Here is a 21,495-nt window from a genome sequence, read left to right on the forward strand (position 1 = left end):
GCTCAACCACCTTATTAGGATTCCAATGACTTTTTAAATTCCTTTTATTTGTTCTAATTAGTTATACAACATAGTAGAATGTATTTTGACATATTATACATATATGGCATATAATTTCTCATTCTTCTGGTTGTATATGACATAGAATTACACTGGTCATAAAATCATTTATGAACATAGGATAGAAATGTCAGATTAATTCTACTATCTTTCCTTTTCCCATTCCCCCTCCCTTCCCTTCAATTCCCCTTTTTCTAATCCAAATTAGTTCTTCATTTCCCTAACCACCCCCTTATTGTGAAATTAGCATCCACATATCAGAGAAAACATTCAGCCTTTGGTTTTTTGAGATTGGCTTATTTTACTTAACATGATATTCTCTATTTACATCCATTTAACCAGCAAATGCCATAATTTTGTTCTTTTTATGGCTGAGTAATATTACATTGTGTATATATACCACATTTTCTTTATCTGTTCGTTTGTTGAAGGGCACTTAGGTTGGTTTAGCTATTGTGAAATGAGCTGCTATAAACACTGATGTGGATGCATCACTGTATTATGCTGATTCTAAGTCCTTTGGCTTTTTGAGTAAGTAGTTACAAATAGTACAGATTCTATAAATGTTTTATAGATTTATAAATGTTCATAAATAATTGCAGAACATGTCGATATTTATTTTGAAAATATGAGGAAAATCCCAAAATAATCTCCAAGGATTTTTTTAATGGAATTTCAAAGCAATACCTTCCATGAGTAAAGATACAAAGTCAAACTTTGGGGGTGAGTACCAGGAAGTAAACTCAGGGGCACTCAGCCACTGAGCCACATCCCCAGCCTATTTTGTGTTTTATTTAGAGACAGGGTCTCACTCAGTTGCTTAGTGCCTCACTGTTGCTGAGGCTGGCTTTGAACTCGCAATCTTCCTACCTCAGTCTCCCAAGCTAATGGGATTACAAGCATGCACCACTGTGCCCGGCAGAGAATCAAACTTTTTAAAAGTAAACTTTGGAAATAAATGTCTTACAGTAGTAAAATACAATAATGAAATGTAAGTTTTATTTTTTTTTATTGATTTTTTAAAAAAATAAATGACAGCGGAATGCATTACAATTCTTATTACACATACACAGCACAATTTTTCATCTCTGGTTGTATATAAAGTATGTTGACACCAATTCATGTCTTCATACATGTACTTTGGATAATGATGTCTATCACATTCCACCATCCTTGCTAATCCCCTGTGGAAAGGGAGGGGGAAATGCAGACATTAAAAAAGCAATTACAGTAAATGTATTTGTTGGGCACAGTGGTTCATGCCTGTAGTCCCAGCTACTTGGGAAGCTGAGGTGGAAGAACTGCTTGAGCCCAGGAGTTTGAGACTAGCCTGGGAAACATAGTGAAACCCCATCTCAAAGAAAAAAGAAAAATGTATTCAAGTATTCTGGCACATTATCATAAACATGTATAGGAAAAATATATTAAAAATAGTGACTAGAATAGAAAGATAAGTCCTTCAATGGAATGAAATAAAAAGTTTGAAATCAGGCCCAAGGGTAAGTATGTGTGCATAAAAATTTAGCATATTGGGAAAGTGGCATTGCTAGTCAGTAGAGAAATAATCAAATTAATAATCAAAGTGGGCATGATGGTGCATGCCTGTAATCCCAGTAACTTGAGAGGCTAAGGCAGGAGGATTACCCAGCCTCAGCTACTTAGCAAGACCCTGTCTCAAAATAAAATAGAAAAAGGGCTGGAGATGTAGCTCAGTGGTAGAGTGCCCCTAAGTTCAATCTCTAGTACCTCCACACACAAATTAATGATCAAATTAATTCAGATAGCAGGCTAACAATTTAAGTCATATCCCAATTGCAAGTCTTAAACCAACAACCAAAAAAAGGATTAAAAATGTAAAAGGGTGGCCTGGGGATGTGGCTCAAGAGGTGGCACGCTCACCTAGCATGCATGAGGCACTGGGTTCGATTCTCAGCACCAAATAAAAAAAAAAAACAAAACAAAACAAAATAAAGATATTGTGTCTACCTAAAACTAAAAAATAAATATTTTTTAAAACCATAAAAGTGATTAAAAACATAAAGTGAACAAGTATATAAGCATGGGATAAGAAAGGCTGTTCTAAGCTTAATACCAAAGGTAGCAACAAATGATATAAAGAAACAAAGATATGATGATGTAGAATTTCAATAATTCTATAGGAACATACATTATATATAAAATAAAAACAACCCGAAACCAGGAAGAATGTATTTGCAAGAGTTATTATCCTTGATAAAGGAAAAGATGAGCGTCCTATTAGAGAACTAGGCAAAGTGCCGATTATCAATGGAAAATTTACCAAAGCGTAACCACAAATGCCAGTAATTTTACCCTCACAAAAAAAAAAAGTAGGGCTGGGTTGTGATTCAGTGGTAGGACACTTGCCTAGTACATGTGAGGCACTGAGTTCAATCCTCAGACCACGTAAAAATAAATAATGTCCATCTACAATGAAAAAATATTTTAAAAAACAAAGTACATTAAAACAATGCAATACTATTTTCTACTTATCAGACTGGCAAAGAATAACAAGTGTCAGTGGAATGTGGGAGCTTAACTGACAAATTTCTAAGAGCAATTTAACAATACTCACCAAAAGCTTGAATAAAATAATTCTATTTCCAGGATCGATTCTAGGAAAATAACTGGACAAGGTAAAGAGCTGTTTTTAAAAACTGTTCCTTACAGTACTATTTGTGATTGCAAGAAATCTACAAGTCAGTCTAAAATCCAACAACAGGTGATCAAATTGCATGACATACCTGTACAAGGACTAGGAATATGAATAGTCAAGTATCACGTAATAATGTTTCAGACAATGACAAATTGCACACAGTGGTAGTCCCATAAGATTATATCACCTAGCAATGTCATAATCATCTTGGTTTGTGTAAGTAGACTCTATATTTGCACAAAGATAAAATCATCCCAATGATGGATTTCTCTTTTTTAAAAAATATTTTTTAGTTGTTGTTCGACCTTTTTTTTTAAAAAAAAAATTATTTATATGTGGTGCTGAAAACTGAACCCAGTGCCTCACACATGCCCAGCAAGTGCACTACTGCTGAGCCCCAGCCCCAGATTTCTCTTAATGTATCCCTGTCATTATGCAATGCACAACCATATTATGAAACTAATAATGGTATATGTCTGTTATGTAGACACTTATTTTTGTAAAAAAAAAATTTTATACATACAAAAATATGCATGCTTAGGAAAAAGCACAGACAGAAGGAAAATGTTAACAGTAGTTGTCTCCTCCTAGTGGAAATTTGGAACAATTTTTTTTTTACTTGTCTGAATAGTCTTATTTTTTTCAATGATGAAAGATCTTTGTAACAAATACATACATACAATGACAGTAAAGATGAATAAATAAATTCTTAAATTAGGACACAAATATTTATAAGAAAATTTACAATGGACAATTTGTCCTTATACAATACTCTTTCCAATGTATATATAAATTAAAACTTCCTAAAGTGAAACAGTTAATTAATTATAGTAGTATTTCAATGTATCTGAAGGGAGGAGACATATGACAATGGTTCAATTCTAAGAATACTTTCTCAATCTTCCATGTTCTTCTAAACTCTATTATTATGATAAACATGCTTGTCCTCTAAGCTACTTTGACTTTACTAAAATGATTTCCCTGCTGGCAATCTCATATAACCTCCCACTGAACAGAAAAGGCTGCAACCATGACAATCACTTTTCACTCCTCTCTTCACCAACAGCATCAGGCTTCTCAAATCCCAACTCTCCTAACTAGCTGCAAGAACCTGGCAAATTATCAAAACTCACTGAGTTGAGAGCTGTCATCAACATGACCTAGCATACACTACATTCACAGTGGCCATTTACAAAGCAGGCTTGTGTCCATAGATTACATCTGACTGTTAAGCTTTTCCAGAAACTAAGACAGGAGTCCAGAAAACACAGCAGAAATTTAGTACTGTGTTCTTCCACAAATCTACATCCTCAAATTTGGAGCTGGAAAGGCCAGACCTAATTTTTGGGACACTAGCCAAACAGTCATCAGCTAATGACTTTTGAGAAAACGAAGCTCCAGCATTCTACTCATTTATTATCAATCAACACATTAAATTATAGCAGTGGCTTGAATCAAGGAAACCACTGCATCCACATTTCACAGATCCATTAGACAAAACACCTACTGAAGAATAAAATCGGTCAGGGACAGACATGGTAGAACATACCTGTAATCCCAGCAACTAGGGAAGCTGAGGCAGGAAGATTGGGAGTTCAAAGTCAGCCTCGGCAACTTAGTGAGGCCCTAAGCAACTAAGCAAGACCTTGTCTTTAAATAAAATATAAAAAAGGCCTGGGGATGTGGCTCAATGGTCAAGCCCCCATGGCTCAATCCCTGGTACCAAAAAATAAATAAAAATATAACTGATCAGAGATTCTTCTCTTTTATATCTTAATTTACAACTAAACTTGAGCTAGCTAATTATGGCTCAAACAGCAGTTCTGGCAGTATGGTATACTATAAATAAGAATGTACAAGGGAAAAGGAACCATGACTTATAGGTTCAACTCTGCTAAGAACTGTCATAATCTTGGGCAAGTCATTTCATATCCCTGACCTCGGTTTCCTAATCTGTGAATTCAGAGGTCTGTGTTAAATACCTCCTAAGGTTGTTGATATAATGTGGTGTTTCTATAGTCCTTTTCATGACCCACCTGAGACAGGTGCCTGTCTCACAACTATGTGAATTAGGTTTATACTCAGAAATTGCTCAGCAAAACAGACTTGCCATGTGCATTCACTTGTATATACATAAAACAGGAAGAAATTAACGTGAAGGAGATTGCAATTTCTCGTGGAGAAAAACACATTCACATCTAGGGTTAATGTTTCTTGGTTAAGTAAAAATGAAAAAGTAAAATACTTTCCATCAGCATGAGAACTTAGTAGTCTGTGTGTAATGACAACAACAGAATTCAGGTTGTTATATAAAAAGCACATTCTTGCCAGGTGAAGAGGCCCTAAACAACTTACTGAGACCCTATCTCAAAATAAAATATAAAAAGGTCTGGGGATGTGGGTCAGTGTTGTGCCCCTGGGTTCAATTCCCCATATGAAAAAAAGTACATTCTTTTGTTGCTTGTCTAAAATATAGTTTGTGAGTTCAAATATAATATCCCATTGAATTTTTTTAAAAAGACTGGATAGATGATTCATGTATATATGAAGGTCACTGCATTCTTAAAACTACCACTAGATGGAACATTTACTGCAATGTTTAGAGTTAATACTCAGTTCACCTTGATTAAATGTATTAAGAATTGGGTCATGAAGCATTAATTTGAAGGGTCATTATTCTTTGTGCACTATGTTAAATTCTTAACTCAAAAATTTCAAAAAAGTCAACCTTGAGCCATTAGCCACTAAGAAAACTAGTGCAAATTGTATTTCTTGGGTCTTAATGGCAGGAATTCCATTTACCAAAACATCTTTTTACCTAGATACTTTTTCTTTCAGTTAAGTGGTAGCATACTTACTTATCTAAAACCTGTGGGTCTTCAGGGCTCTTATTTTCATATTCTAAAAGTTCAAGAAAACTCTGCATGTACCTAAAACAAAGAAGAAGAATTGCTGTTAGTTGCCTACCAGATAGCCATTCCTCCTTTCCCTCTTCCCAAAAGCACTCCAAAATTTCATTCAGGTTTCATTCCATCCCTACATGCAGCTTAAGTGCTTCAAGAAAAGCTGATGCCTCCAAAACTTATAGACGTTTTTCTCTGGATAGTCCTATTGCTTTTGCTACTAATTATTAATTGGTTCAACAGTTAGGTCTAAGCCTAGGCTGTGCATTCCCCTCAAAACAGGGACTGGCTCAGGAATGAGCATACTGCCTCAATTGACGCAAATAAAAAGAGAGATAAACCTTGCTGGAGGTCTCTGAGAAAGAAATCAACTTGCTTTGCTTTTATATAATGTGCTATGGGGATGTTAAGTCTGGAACTGTGTAGCTATTCTGCCAGCAGTAGGAAATCCAACCTGAAAACAAAGCTAACATTTTCAAAAGCAGGTCCTTGATAGCCTCATGAATCTCTGATTCAAACCAAGTCCAAAAGCTTATCCTTTGGTTGGATCTTTACACAAGCCAGGTTCAGCTTCATTTTTTGCTATTACAAGTATATCCTAACTGATATTTTACAGCTTGACTAAAAACATGCATATAAATTTTAAGAAGCAAGTGAGTGACACTCAAGTACACACCAAGAATTTAGAAACTAGAAGTAAAAAAAAAGATTCCTTCTCCAAGTGAAATTCATTTCATCAACCTGTAATGGAGGAATATATCTTAGGTCCTCAGAAACTGCTTCTGCATTAAGAATGGCTGCATATTTCAGTAAGGGCCAGTACAATAAAAATGTGTACAACATTAAGATCTGGAACACACAGATAAATGGGATTCAGAGAGGCACATTAGTGTGGCAGTTATATCTGTCCCAAACTGGATGGATCTAGTAGGGATTCAGATATTCCAATTAGAGATTTACGATCACTGCTTTGGTACTTAACATATCCTGAAATAATTATCCCTTCATTCTAATCATTTCTAACAATTAATTACCACTAATCCTATTATAGAGGATTAGAACACTTTAGTGACTAAAAATGACATATGCATATAAGCAGGAATGACATTTAATTCATCAGCCTCACAGGAACTTTGTGATAATGTATCTGATACTAAAGGGCAGTCATCTCCCTGTGTATTTTTAAAAAGTTTCTGGGTAGATAAGGCCAGGTAAGAGATATTAAAATCATTAGGTCAAAATACCCTGAGAAGTCAAAGTTGGTCAGCTCCAGGAACGTCCTTTGTCCTGCCACATGCAAGGGAATTTTGGCAGGCCTCCTGTCTTTTCCAAAGGGGATAGTCTTTTAAAGAGTAAAGTCATATATGGAGAGGAATCAAAGATTATGCTAAGATTCCCAGCCTAAAAATCAAAATAACAAGAACAACACACTGTGGCTCAGCATGGGGACAATTTGTTATAAATAAAGTTTGTTTTTAAAAACAAATGACAACGACACACAAATATATGATCCTGAACTGAATTCCTAAATCAAGAGGGGAGACTGCTAAAAAAAAAGGTGCACTATTAAAACAATAAGTGAAATGATAACAAGTTCTACATATTAGGAATTATTACTATATCAATTTTAAAGTTCCTGAATGTGATGACCTTATTCTAGTTTTCTAAGAGTTATTCCCAGGACATATATGCCAAAATATTTAAGGGCAAAGGGACATGATATCTATCTTAATCCAAATGGTTCAGGAAAAAAATGTATGTGTACAAATGGCAATCATTAAAAAAAATCATAGAACAACAAATTCCATCAGTATGCACAACTATAATGCACCAATTTAAAAAAAGTGGAAAAAATAAAATAATAAAGTTTGGTTAAAAAAAGAATACAAAAAAAATCAGAAAGAGATTATCCAAAGAATAATGATGCTTACTTGGGAACAGCATTACAATGGCAATAGCAGAGCCTGACAATGGGAATACATTTTAGTAAGCTATGATGAATTCAAAGGAGTTGAAGGGCAAGGGGAAGCTTTTAAAGACAAAAAAATGAAGATGATTACATCAGATTTTCAAACAATAATCCTTGGCCATGATGGTTAGCAAGATTTGCATCAGTATGAGGTTAAACAGTTGCTAGGCAGATGTCCTTAGAGAAGTACTTTTTGTATAAGGTTGTGGTGGACTCTGTATAAGCTTATGGTTCTGGCAGTCTTTTGTGGTAGTTACTATCAGGCACTCACACATAAGAACCCTTTCTTTATAACCTACTAGTCTTATTTATTTTTGTTAAGGTTGTTACAAGTGACTCTATTTTGATTCTGAGAACTTTTATATTTCTTTCATATACACACATGTGTGTACCAAACATATGCACATGCACACACACATATGGAGACAGAGTATGAATATGAATCACAATGGTAGAACAAATGTGTCCAAATGTTAATAATCAATGAATCTGAGCAAAGGCATATGGGAATTCTTTCTAATAGTCTTGCAACTCTTAGGTAGGAAATTATTTCAAAATATAATGTTAAAGGAACAAAAAGGACAAAATGGCAGGTATGTGTTTGAAAGAGATATGGAAAAAGAACGGTGGAGAGACCAAAAAAAAAGGAGTTGATGCACTAATTTGTTTGAGTTCTATACTCTGCTGGTGTGGTGTGCTGGTGTATAACACAAAAATACATCCTGTATTTGTTCCCAGTTCCTAGTACACTTCTAAAATCCTTAGAATTTCCTGAATGATAGGAGTATCTTGTTCATCAAAAGCCCCTTTTAAACACACCTGAGTTTATGCTAATGAGATTGACTGAGAGTAGGTGCCTAGATAGCCTCAGGATAGGGCTGTTACCAAAAAATTCACCTTCACCTCTAGGGGTGGGAACAGCTAGGAGATTAAGCTCTATAAAAACTCTTGAAGGGAAAGATTCTGAAAGCCCCTAGGTTGTTGTGCTGGGAGGATGCTGAACCCAGAGAGAGCTCAGAAGCCATACACACTCCCACTTAGCCCTACACATTTCTTCCATTTGGCTATTCCTGGGTTGTGCTTTTTACAATAGACCTATAAACAGTAAGCAAAGTACCTTTCTCAGTTCTGTGAGCCATTCTAGCAAATTATCAAACCTAAAAAGAGAGCTGTGGAAACTCAATTTACAGTCAGCCTGTAAAAAGCAAAGGTGGTCCAGGGAGTTGCAATTGGTGTCTGAAGTAGGTGTCAGTCTTGAGGGACTGAGCTCTTAAGTTGTGGGGTCTGTGAAAACTTCAGGTACTTAATACCAGAATTGAATTGTTGAACACCCATCTGGTGTCTGAAGAATCAAAGAATTACTTATTAGTACTGGAATACACCACAGAGCCAGCAATTCACTTGGAAGCCACTGAAGTAACTACTACAAAAGTAATAGAAAACGCTTGACCATCACCACCAACCAGATCTGGGAACTTGACCTTGCCTACTTAGAATGCTGGAAGAGCTCTAATAATTATCTTGAGGCAATAAAGAAGCCTCATGCAAACTAGTCAGGAGCTGTTGCTTTTTGGGAAAAGGGAATGACACTATAACTCTAATACCATCCAATATAGTGCTTCTCAGGTGACTCATTCTTAGCCCTAAGAATTTATTACATTATTATTATTATTATTATTACTATTGAGAAATGACTGCTGAATGTGCATTTTCTTTCAGTAGCCTGGCCTCCATGAACCCTCTAAATGCAATCTAATTACTGGTTCCATTTTCCTTGTATTTGTCCACAGCATTCCCTTCTCTTAAGATGCTATCCCTGTCACCTTACTGGTCAACTCCACCCCCATCAAGGTCAGTTAAAGACCACAGTGAGCAGTTTTTGCCCCTCCTCTGTGTTACCACCACACTGTGTCTGCCCCAAGAGCACTTAAGCCATTTGGCCTCACAAACTACAAACTCCTCCACCTTTCTCCAGGGACTTCTACCTTGCTTTTACAACACAGAGTAGAACTGTGAATGTTTATCAAATATATGCAAACTCCTTTCTAAAAACACACCACCTTCCATTATTCTACCATTCACTTATCACCTGCTCTTACATTATACCATTCACTTATCTCACCCTGCTTACCTAGTAGGGAGTTTCATCACAAATTCAACTTCCTCAATTAATAACATCTGTTTTATGCATCAGAGCTATATCTGATTTAATTCTCTTGTTGGGGGGGTACTAGGGATTGAACCCAGAGGCTCTTTACTACTGGCCACATCCCAAGCCCTTCATATCTTTTTAAGACAGGGTCTCACTAAGTTGCTTGGGGCCTTGCTAAATTTTAATGCTGGCCACAAACTTTTGATCCTCCTGTGTCAGCCTTTGATGTTGCTGGGATTACAGGCATGTGCTATATCTGATTTAACTTGAAGTTATAGTCTGTTAAGATTTTTTCATACTTTTCATGGGGCAAATGAAGCAAAACGTGGAGCTGATATTTTTCCAATCTGAGGTTCCCCTTTAAATAACTTCGCATATTCTCCAAGAAGCACTGCCTTAAAGGAACTTAGTTAAAAGGAAAATAAAAGCAGCAAAGCTTAAACTTGATAAATGTGAGAAACATCTTCCTATCTGAAGGAAGGCAGGTCCATTCTCACAGGCTACTACCTTGCTACTCCTTTATATTGTTCTCTACTTTCCTTTTTTTCAATGAGCAATCACATCTATAAGCAGAACAATTAAATTTGAAAAGTCAAGAAAGTATCTATTATGCCTTAGAAATATTTTTTAAAGCTACTTTAAATTGAACAGTTCAAAAAGAACCCATCTTTTAAGGGCATGGAAAACCCAGCTACCCTGAATGACTCATTCCCACATGGGCAGTATGTGCACTTTTATGGAGAATGGTTCCAAAGCCAAACGTTCACAGCATTGTGGGAAGATCCATTTCAAGCCACATTTTTACTTACCAACTCTGAACCAATCCCACTGAAGGGCGGTTCAGTAAGTTATCTGGCAGAAGATTAACTTCTCTCATAGTGTTAGCCAGTCGCACAGGAAGTTCCTTTCGTAGAAACATGTATGAAGTTTTCTCACATGCATTATCTCTCCCTATTAAGAGATAAAAATGTTCCATGATTTTACAACTTAATAAATGAAGAAATAAAGGGTTTTCATGGTAACACAGTTATTATTAGTCAGAAAGGAAAAGTTAAATAATCCTGCAGTCTCTAGTTAAAATTTTGTCCTCTGAAATAGTTAGTTTAAGAAAATAACTTAATTAGAAGAGAAAAAGAACATTTATTCCATGAAGTAACCTTGAAAACAGTTTTTTTTTCTTAAAACAAGTAAGTTCCTAGTGTTACCAGCAGCAATATAAAAGTGACCTGGGATATAATGTAAACTTGTTTTCAAATAAACACTGTGGGAAAACTGCCAAGTACAAAAGTAGTAGAACATGTAAATCTATTGCAGTTTACATAGGGGTTTACAGGAGACAACGGATCCATTCATTCTATAAATGTTCACCTACTGTGTGCCAACTGTTTCCTAAGATTTTCTTTAAATTTGTTTCTTCAGAAACCATAGCACTATCACTCTGGAAAGTAGCCACAGACTCAGGAGGCTCTGTGATTCTAAATGTGGGACTCTGAAACAAAGGGTTCACATGTGTCAGAGAAACCAGCTCATGATGTTCCCATGGGCACAGGGGTCTGCTATGGCATGTCAAAAAATGGGAAGACACAGTGTTGACAATAAACAAAGAGGTTGACAGTAGAATGAATCAAGCATTACTTCCCTATGTTCATATATGAATACATGACCAGTGTAATTCCACATCATGTACAACCACAGAATGGGAAATTATACTCCATGTATGTATAATATGTCAAATACATTCTACTGTCATATGTAACTAAAAAGAACAACAACAAAAAAAACCAAAGAGGTTAATGAATTAAGTCAGGCACAGAAAGACAAATACTATATGATCTCATTCATATGTGGAGTCTAAAAAATTAATCTCATAGAAGTTAAGAGTAAAATGATGGTTATCAGAGGCTGAGGAGAGTCACATAGAGGGAGGAATGGAAAAGTTGATCAATGGATTGTAAGTTACAGTTAGACATTCTGGTATGCTATTGCAAATCAGGGCGACTACAGATAATGATAAATTCTACATTTCAAAAAGTTAAAAGAAATTTTATTTATTTTTTTTTAATGAACATGATACCTTCATTTTATTTATTTATTTTTATGTGGTGCTGAGAATCAAACTCTGTGCCTCACGCATGCTAGACAAGCACTCTACCACTAAGCTATAACCCCAGCCCCCAAAAGAAAGGATTTTGAAAGTTTCACCATAGAGGCTGAGGTTGTGGCTCAGCAGTAGAGCGCTTGCCTAGCACGTTCGAAGCCCTGAGTCCAATACTCAGCACCCACATAAAAATAAACAAACAAAATAAAGGTATTAAAAAATAAAGGTATGGTATCCAACTACAACTAAAAAGTTAAAAAAAAAGGATGTTTGAGGAGATAGATGTGTTTACCCTGATTTACACAATGTATACATGCACTGAAACATCACATGGTGCCCCATTAATATGTATGGTTTAATGTTTTCATGTATCAGTTAAAATATAAAATAATAAATTAAGGAGTCTTCTAGAGGTGACTTTAAGCTGGTTATGCAAAACACTAACAAAAATGGGGCACAAGGAAAGAAAAGGTGCCCCAGTCACTCTAACCTGTTGCATGTGGTCAGAGTAGTTCTAGGACTAGCCTTGCCTGTAAACCTGGTATAAACTCAATGATGGCTATAGGACAGAGGGCATGATAGAAAGGACAAAAGTTTGGAGGATAAAAATATCCTCTAGTTCCAACTCCTCCATCCTGGGGTTGGGAAACCTTTGCTAAACTGCTTCTTCATCATTCCTCTGAATTTCATCTGCCTTAATTTGTAAAACAGGGATCAAACTTCCTAAAAACTAAATGTTATACCATGAGTGGAGACTGAGATGGAGCATGTGACCAATAAACCCTGGTGCTTCTCCTGCTTTCCATGATACTTTATGGGTCCATCCAATCTCCCTCACACTAGCTAGGCCCCCACATGCTCCATGCTCCCTGGAAGCTGTTCTGAAATGAACAACATCAGAGGGAAGCAGAGCCTATCGAACAATTTTCATCTTCAAATTCTCCTTATTCATCCTTACATGATAAAGGCAGCAAATGAGAGACTCAGAAGCCAAATTTTCTTGAAGTAGAAGAACCCACTTTAAGAAATTTTTTTTAGTTGTAGATGGACATAATACTTTTATTTTTATGTGGTGCTAACAATCAATCCAGTGCTTCATACCTGCCAGGCAAGTGCTTTACCACAGAGCCACAATCCCAGCCCCAAAGAACCCACTCTTGAAAGTCATCTCCAGAATCTTTCCTCCTGACCCCAGACCCAGACCCCTTCTTCATTTTCAAAACAGTCAGAATGAATGATTACAGTCTTAAATAATCCATCCCTCATTTCCTTCATTCTGAGTATACTGAAGGCCTTCAATAGTGTCTCTTTTAAATGAATGATTCTTTTACTTAGACTATAATAGGTATTTTAATCTCTAAAACCCACTTCCAAATAAGGGGAAAAGAGGTGTAAGACTCCAGAAATGAACATCCAACATCATTTTCTATATGATCCTGGATGTTTTGCTTCAAATACTATATATTATCCCTCAAAAGTTCTATATAAATGTAATCTTGATTTTAAATGCATTAACAATGCTGCTATTGCCAGGTGCAGTGGAGTTTGTCTGTAATCCTACTTACTCCAGAGGCTGAGGCAGGAAAATCACAAGTTTGAGGCCAGCCTCAGCAATTTAGGGAGAGCCTCTGCAACTTAGTGAGACTCTGTCTCGAGATAAAAAATAAAAAGGGCTGGGGATGCAGTTCAGTGGTAAAGTATCCATGGGTTCAATCCCCGGTACCAAAATAATTAAAACAAACAAACAAATAATGCTAATATTTGTCACAGAAAATCTCATAAAAGACTTACTAAGTTAAAATATAAATCTAGATTTTCACATGCCAGAAGAACTTTGCATCCTAGTTAACAGACTTTTTTTTTAAAAGCACCCCCCAAAAAGCAAAAAAGAAATGTTCTGCACAGTGGTGCATGCCTGAAATCCTAGCTTCTTAGGAGGCTGATGCAGGAGGATTATAAGGTTGAGGCCAGCCTGGGAAAACTTAGTAAGAACCTGTCTCAAAATTTTAAAATTAGAAAAGTGTTGGAGTTGTAGCTCAGTGGTACAGTGCCTTGGGGTTCAATACCCAGTACTGGGGCAGGGGCAGGGAAAGCAAAGAAAAGAAATGTCCTCAGTAGGGGATGACAAAGATTCTCTCCTTTGACCAAACTTGAGTCAGGCTCCTCTGACTAGGCACTAACCTTGGGCTCTAGCTTGACTTGCTTAGGCCAGTGTTAGCAAGAATCAAGTCATTTTAGCAAAACTCCCCTGCCCTCCATATCTGATCACCTTTGATATCTGATTCTGTTGCTCATCACCTACAGTAAGACTTGAGTTTGAATCTTAAGCACTCACAAGCTTCACAAACACAGACAAGTTTCTTTACACTTCTAAATCTCACTACAACCATCCATAAGATAGGAGTAGCACCTTCTTCATAGAGATATGGTGAGGGTTAAAATGTGCTTAACATTGGATGTCGACACATTCTTAAAGCTTAGAAGAGGGGGGGGGGTCCATTAAATAGCAATCACTAAAGATGCCAGATGATGATCAAGCAGAATGGTCTGAGGCTATGGGATACAAAATCATATAGTCTGATACTTGGTCAGCCCTGAGAGCATGACCTTATCCTGGATTAGCACAGTCCCCTGGGCTCATTTGATGCTTCTTTATAATTTAAAAAGATGAAAGTATGCCCAGTGTCCCTACCATTCACTATTTTAAAATAAAAATCCTTGATGCTTACAGTGGTCAACTATGTACTATATGAAAAACTCAACCATTAGGCATGGTCTAAGAGAATCAACTTCAGGAAGCATTTTTACTCTAGTATCTGTTGATTATCAGCCTTTTATAAATCTATGAAAAGAAACTATCTGATTCTATACCCCTCAATCCCTGTTATAGTGTCTTGCCTACAGTTTCTCAATGATTTCTTGGCAGAATAGCTAATGCTTTCAAAAGTTTGTGTTCTTAAAAAAGAGTAGCTGAAAACCCCCAAGTTTTGCTTCCTACATTCTAATTTAGCTTTAGGGACAAATTCTTTGTACTTAGATACCTTAATTATATATCAGCTTAAACAAGAGGATAAGTCTTTTTTAGTTAGTTAATTAGTGAACCTAAAAATAAATCTGAAATGCTTGAATTTTATAACCTTTCTGTGGCTTTCCTCATATACATTTACGTATTTTATACTAGGTATTAATGCTGAACACTCAATTTAAATCAAAGAGTTCTTATAACCTTTTTATAATAAACTTACCCAAAAAAATCTTTGAGTTTTAAATGAATGTCCTCTCAAAAGGATTCTGTTTTTATAAGTCTTTTGGTGTACTGAATATTTTTCCAGTTATTCTTTCCAATTATTTGACTTCATTTTCCCCACTTACTTGGCTTCTCTACATTCCTTAATTTTGAATTTTATTCTGCATTTCTCTTTATACTTCCTCTTATTCAAATTTACCAATTCATTTTTTCCCTAGTATTGATTCAGATGATGACAAAGAGGGAGCAAGTGAAGGGATTTGGAAAATTCTGACTTAGTGAATATAAATAAGTCACTAACTAAAATAACACTCAGATGTATTCAGTTTTTCTTTCTTGTTTGATGACCCTTTAATTCTCTTCTGCTTCGGTTTATTTTTGGTGCTGGGATCAAACCCAGGGCCTCATGCACACTTGCTCTACCACTAAGCTACATCCCCAGTCTCGGTTTCTATACTTTGCCCTTTCATTAGGAACTTGTAGATAGTTACTACACATACAAAAGGTTTGATGTGCCTTGTCTAGGAAGGATCCATATAGCTTCACATTCACCAAGTCTCAGAATGAATAGACAGAAATACAAACAACTTTCAGTTTAACACAGGGAGCCCACCTAGGAGTAGAACCAGGAGATAACCAGCAGCATTTCCCTAGCCACCTGATGGCAAGAGTTTGCAGGCTTAGGTTTTTTTTTTATGTCTTGTTTCCACAGTGGCTTGTATTTCCAGTGAGTCTTTAATCCTCTTTTCAACTAATTTACAGAAGGTAGAAAAAAATAATCATTTCTCCAGTTAATGAAATCACTTGCTAATATCTTATAATTAAACCTAAGACTGAGGACATCATTTGTGCTCTCTTCCATCAACAGAAATAATACCCCCTAAAATTACAGTCTCCTCTGTTTGGGCCACTTAGGCTACCTTCATTCATATCTTTCAGCTTTCACACTTGATGAGGATTGATTTGCAAGTGGCAATAAGAGGACAAATGAGTAAAAAAAGGAGAGCAATAAATGGAAAATTTACTAGCAAGGCACCAAAAACAAACAGAACAATCTAACTCATTCTGATAATGCTAACTTTTTGTTAAAACTGTCAACTAAATGTTTGAATTTGCAATGTATTTTTCATTAACCATGTTAAAATGGGTAATGCATAACTGAGAAAATATTATTTGGTTTTCTTTTCTCCAACTGAATTTATAAGATTTCAATCTTATGAAAATATTGAATTTTAGAATCATAAATAATTAATGCTTGGATTTTCTAGGGGTAAACAATGATTAATTGAACTGTTCTTCTAAAGGAACACTCTAAAATGTGAATGGAGAACTACTAGATGATTTAAATGTCCTACAAAAGAATCACTTCATTTAGACTTTCAAAATGATTGTTTTATTTCATACCCAGTAGTGGTTATTTCACTGTTTGAGAAGCTTAAGAGTTTTCCTTTGTTTGGGAAAACTTACTCCTGAATTTAAGAAGAGACCACAGCATTTTGGAAAACAGTACAGAGATTCCTCAAAAATTAAAAATAGATCTGCCTCATTATCTAGCAATACCAATCCTGGGTACATATCCAAAGAACATAAAATCAGTCTGTTGAAGAGACATCTACACTCTCATATTTACTGCAGCATTATTCACAATAGCCATGAATTGAAACAACTTAAGCATTATGGATGAATGGATAATAAAAATGTGGGATATTCAATGGAACACTATTTGACCATAAAAAGAAGGCAATCTTACCATTTGTGACAACATGGGTGAACCTGGAAGACATTAGGTTGGGTGAAGTAAGCCTGGCGTAGTAAGACACATACTGTATGATCTCATTCATGTGGAATCTAAAAAAGTTGATCTCATAGGAGCAGAGAGCAGAACAGTGGCTAACAAAGACTGGGGAGGGAGAAGAGTAGGATGGGGAGAGGTTGGTTGATGGGTCCAGAATTGCGGTTAGATGAGAGGAATAGGGATGGGGATATAGCTCAGTAGCACAGTGCTTACCTAGCAATGTGTGTAGCACTGGATTTGATCCCCAGCATCCAGCATCAAAAAAAAAAAAAAAAAAAAAGGTGAGGGGATGGGTTCTAGTTGTTCTATTGCATATCAGGGTGATTTATGGTTGGACAACAGTACATATTTCAAAACAGATGGAAGAGGGTATTTTGATGTTCTTACCACAGAGAAGTGACAAGTGAGGTGTATCAGTATACACTAGTTGCTCTGATTTGAACATTACACAATGTATACAAATACTGCAAAATTACACTGGACCCCATAAACATGTACAATTATTATGTGTCAATTATAATTTTTTAAAAGGAAGATTTAAAAATAGCAGATTTGGATATGACAAATTTAGGGCTGCCTCCATTAATAGGTCAGACCATGTTTTGGTTACTATTAATAATTATTGAGCCAGAATTTTCAGAACCAAGGATTGAGTATTTCACATATACCTGATTCCCTACCAAATTCAATGCCTCAATAATATACAGATATTACACTACTTCTTGTCAGCCCAGTGTCTATTATGCTCACAGACGCTATGAGTTGGGCATTCACACAGGATACAGAATAGATGGCTTGTCTGGACTTCATCTGGTAAAAGTGGAAGGCTGGGAGGGGGAAGGGTCACTCCTTCACTCACAAGTCTGATGCTTGCACCAAATTACCTGATGACTAGGATTGCTTACCCAAGCAATTTTGGGTGGCCTCTCTATGGCAGTTTTTGACTACTTGGATTCTTACATGGATTTGACAAGAAGGTGGAAGCTATGTGGTCTGCTGTTGTTGTTATTCTTTTTAGATATACATAATATTAGAGCATATTTTGAATATTATACATACATGGATCCTCATTAGGATCCCATTCTTGTGGTTGTACATGATGTGCAGTTACACTGGTCATGTATTTATATATGAACACAGGAAAATTATGTCTGATTCATTCTACTTTCTTTCCTAATCCCATCCCCCCTTCCCTTCATTCCCCTTTGTCTAATCCAATGAACTTCTATTCTTTCCTCCCGTGTTGACCCAATTATCCCACCCCTAGGTATATACCCAAAGGATTTAAAATCTGCATACTGGGCTGGGGCTGTAGCTCAGTGGCAGAGTGCTTGCCTAGCACATGTGAGGCACAGGGTTCAATGCTTAGCACCACATAAAAAAATAAAATAATGGCATGATGTCCATCTACAACTACAAAAAAAATGTTTTTTTAAATCAGCATACTATAGTATGCAGCCACATCAATGTTTATAGCAGCTCAATTTACATTAGCAAAGCTATGTGGTCTTTTGTGATTCAGCCTTGGAAGTCATACAGCTGTTCAGGGCCCTGGGTTCAATCCCCAATACCACACACACAAAAACAGTCACATAGCTGGCTCACTCCTGCCACATCTGATTGGTGTAACAGCCGCAGCCCACCCAGATTCCAGAAAAAGAGAATTAGACTCCCCCACTGACAGATGAGTGCCAAGGTAACACTATAAAAAAGCACTGTCATGACCATATTTGGAAAATGCAGTCTTCTCTAAGATGTTAACAAGGAGCTGCAGAAGATGATTTACTGCTTAAATTATATTTCAAAGTACTCTTCTAATGCCTTAATTTGTTTCTTCTGGGGTCAATGTTTGTCCGTTTGTCTTAGTTTCTTTCTCATAGTAGCTTCCCTTGGATGTCTGGTGATCCTTAGTTGTTCAGTCAGGTTTGGCAGTGAAGTAGCCTAAAAATTGGCTGGAAGCCCTGTAGGGCTTTAGGAGGAGTGCACTCTCCAAATAAGATCATATGGGTTTTTTTCAGTGGCCCCTAATATCACAATAGCTTCCTGATTCTTCTTAAATAATTTGTTGGGGGGCTGGGGTTGTGGCTCAGCAGTAGAGCACTCACCTAGCATGTGCAATGTCCTGGGTTTGATCTTCAGCACCACATAAAAATAAATAAAACAAAGGTATTGTGTCCAATTACAACTAAAGTAATAATAATAATAATAATAATAATAATAATAATAATTTGTTAATTTGTTGAGTGTCTTTAGAGAAGAACCCCCTTTTGTCCTTTGCCTTGCTTAGGCAGGTAACTGCCTGCCACTAATGTTCTCAAGGTAAAGGTAGAGCTTGGCCCTTCTGTTTGCAGACTTCCAGTTCATTCTCCTCTTTACACCCAGCAAGCTCTACTTGCTACTCCTGCCCTCTGCATTGCTGAGGTGGAAGCCCTTTCTGGACTCTGCTATACTTGCTCAGCAGCCTCTTCAGCCACAGTATCTTCTAAGTGTGTTCCAGACCTGAGCTGTCCAATACAGGAGCCAGTAAACATTAAAGGAAATTTAAATACTCATGTTTGGTTGAGACAGGATATTACGTTGCCTAGGGTAGCCTCGAGCTCCTGAGCTCAAGCAACCCTCCGGCCTCAGCCTCCCAAATACCTGGGACTACAGATGCATGCCACCATGCCCAGTTGAATATTAAATTTTATTACTGTATTAATGATAAATTCCCCAAGTGTAATAACTATGTTAGGAGACTACTCTTATGCTCAGGATATACCGAATTAAGTATGTAAGGATAAAGAGGCATGATGTGTACAACTTACTCTTAAATGGTTTGGCAAAAAAAGCTAATGTGTGTAAGAGAGAAGAAAGAGAAAGATACTGGGATATAGATGGGTGGAGAGGGGAGACAGAAAGCAAATATGTCCAAGTAACTGGTGAAACTAGGTGCTAGAAAGAAGGTGTTAAGTGTACTATTTTTGTAATTTTTCTTAAGGTTTGAATTTTTTCAAATAAAGGTATTTTTGGGGGTGGGCACCAAAACAACCTAAATGTTGAAAAATATTGAAACAGTAAAATAAATTTTAATATTGTATATTTACATGGGGAAATATGCACTCATTAAAAAGAATGTTTGAAAAACCATCTTCTAAAAAGATCCCCCTAGAACTACAGCTATTCTAAACAAGAAAAAAACCTACTATAGCCATTCTATTATAAAAATTTTTTAAAATATCATACAAGGCATGTTACTCTATACAGATCTTTTAAAGGGGGTCTAACACCCACAGTTCCTTTCATGTATTGATTTTTGTTCTTCTGATAGGAAAAGATGGTACAAGGTAATCATAACAGGATTTTTAATTAAAGTAAGTGAAGGCTATAGAATCCTTCTCTGAAAAATAGCAGTGTGTCTGTTCTGAGGAAAAATGAGTAACATCCACTAATCTCTTGATTGTTTCTCTTCAGAAATCCTGTTTGTTTGCTCTTTTGATATCTCCATAAGCAGACAAGTGAGAAACCTGTCTCTCTCTCTCTATATACCAGATAAAGCCAAAGTAAGTTGTGAATGAATTTCACTATGGGCCCAGAAGTTGTGCCCTCTCCTTGGACAACCCCTCTGTTATTGTCCCAATCACTGAGTTCTATGTAGTGTAAGACCCAGGATTCCTCAGAAATTTGAAGATCCATTAGCACAATACCTAGAACATTGTAGGTATTCAATAATATTTTCTGATTGCAACTGAAAATTAAAACATGTAGTAAGTTTTAAGTATAAACTTACCATAGCAAATAAGAGTCAGGGGCTCAAGATAAAATGCCGCAGTCTGGCTGGGCACAATCAGGAGCCACTTGTCAAAAGAAACTAACTTTATTTTTAGAACCACACAAGCCAAACAAAACAGCCTCTCAGGAAAAACCCTCAGAGCCTCAACTGCCACCACCGGCTTCCCACAAGCCCCTCTCTCCCCCACAAGCTTCTCCTCACCTCCCACAATCCTCCTGCTCTTGAGGCCGATTGGCTGGGTCACGTGGGTGGAGCCAAAAAAGTCCCCCAATGAGCAGCTCTGTGGTCTGAAAGGGCAGGGAAACAGCCCAATGAGCATCACCGCAGAGGAGCCAATCAGCTAGATGTTGCTGGGGCCGCTGTGAGCCAATCATCAGCCGGCAGCTGGAAGTTTGCTGGGGCCCCTTCGGCTGTGGCTCTCAACAATAAAATTTGCTATGAATGGTAAATTCCATTTATAGATCAACTTCATTCTATGTATTTGTTGAAGGCTATTCCAATCCTTAAAGTTAGGAGAAGAAGAGCAAAAGAGAGACAGGCCAGAAAGCAGAAAGATGATGCATGGATATACATAGAACCCATATCACAGAGTTATGACCACCTAGAGTCCATGATTAACTACTACTATATAGCAAAAAGCCACAACACATCTACATCAACTGAAACCTAGTAGGCAGTTAAAGATCTAGTCCTCACAGTAAATTGGTGAGTTATAGGATGCCTTGTTGTCATGGAAGCAGAATAGTCAGGTAAAGGTCACACTGTACCCATCTATGAGGTTTACTGAGGCCAAATGTTTTTAGTTAACCATGTCAGTGAATAAAG

General features: G+C 36.7%; 1 protein-coding gene across 1 annotated transcript in view; it reads right to left on the bottom strand.

Moving 5' to 3' along the window:
* The window catches only part of Pdk3 (pyruvate dehydrogenase kinase 3), a 70,576-nt gene that overhangs the window by 32,352 nt on the left and 16,729 nt on the right, over positions 1-21,495 (bottom strand). The window contains exons 2-3 of the mRNA XM_046425315.2: positions 10,568-10,709; positions 5,593-5,664 (exon numbers count right to left, since the gene is read on the bottom strand). Of these exons, the coding sequence (XP_046281271.1) occupies positions 5,593-5,664; positions 10,568-10,709 (214 nt within the window). The remainder of the gene's footprint in view (positions 1-5,592; positions 5,665-10,567; positions 10,710-21,495) is intronic.

The sequence above is a fragment of the Marmota monax genome, unplaced genomic scaffold (genome assembly GCF_021218885.2).
Source record: "Marmota monax isolate L192 unplaced genomic scaffold, Marmota_monax_Labrador192_F-V1.1 WCK01_AAM20220418_F8-fsc00075, whole genome shotgun sequence".
Lineage (NCBI taxonomy): Eukaryota > Metazoa > Chordata > Mammalia > Rodentia > Sciuridae > Marmota > Marmota monax.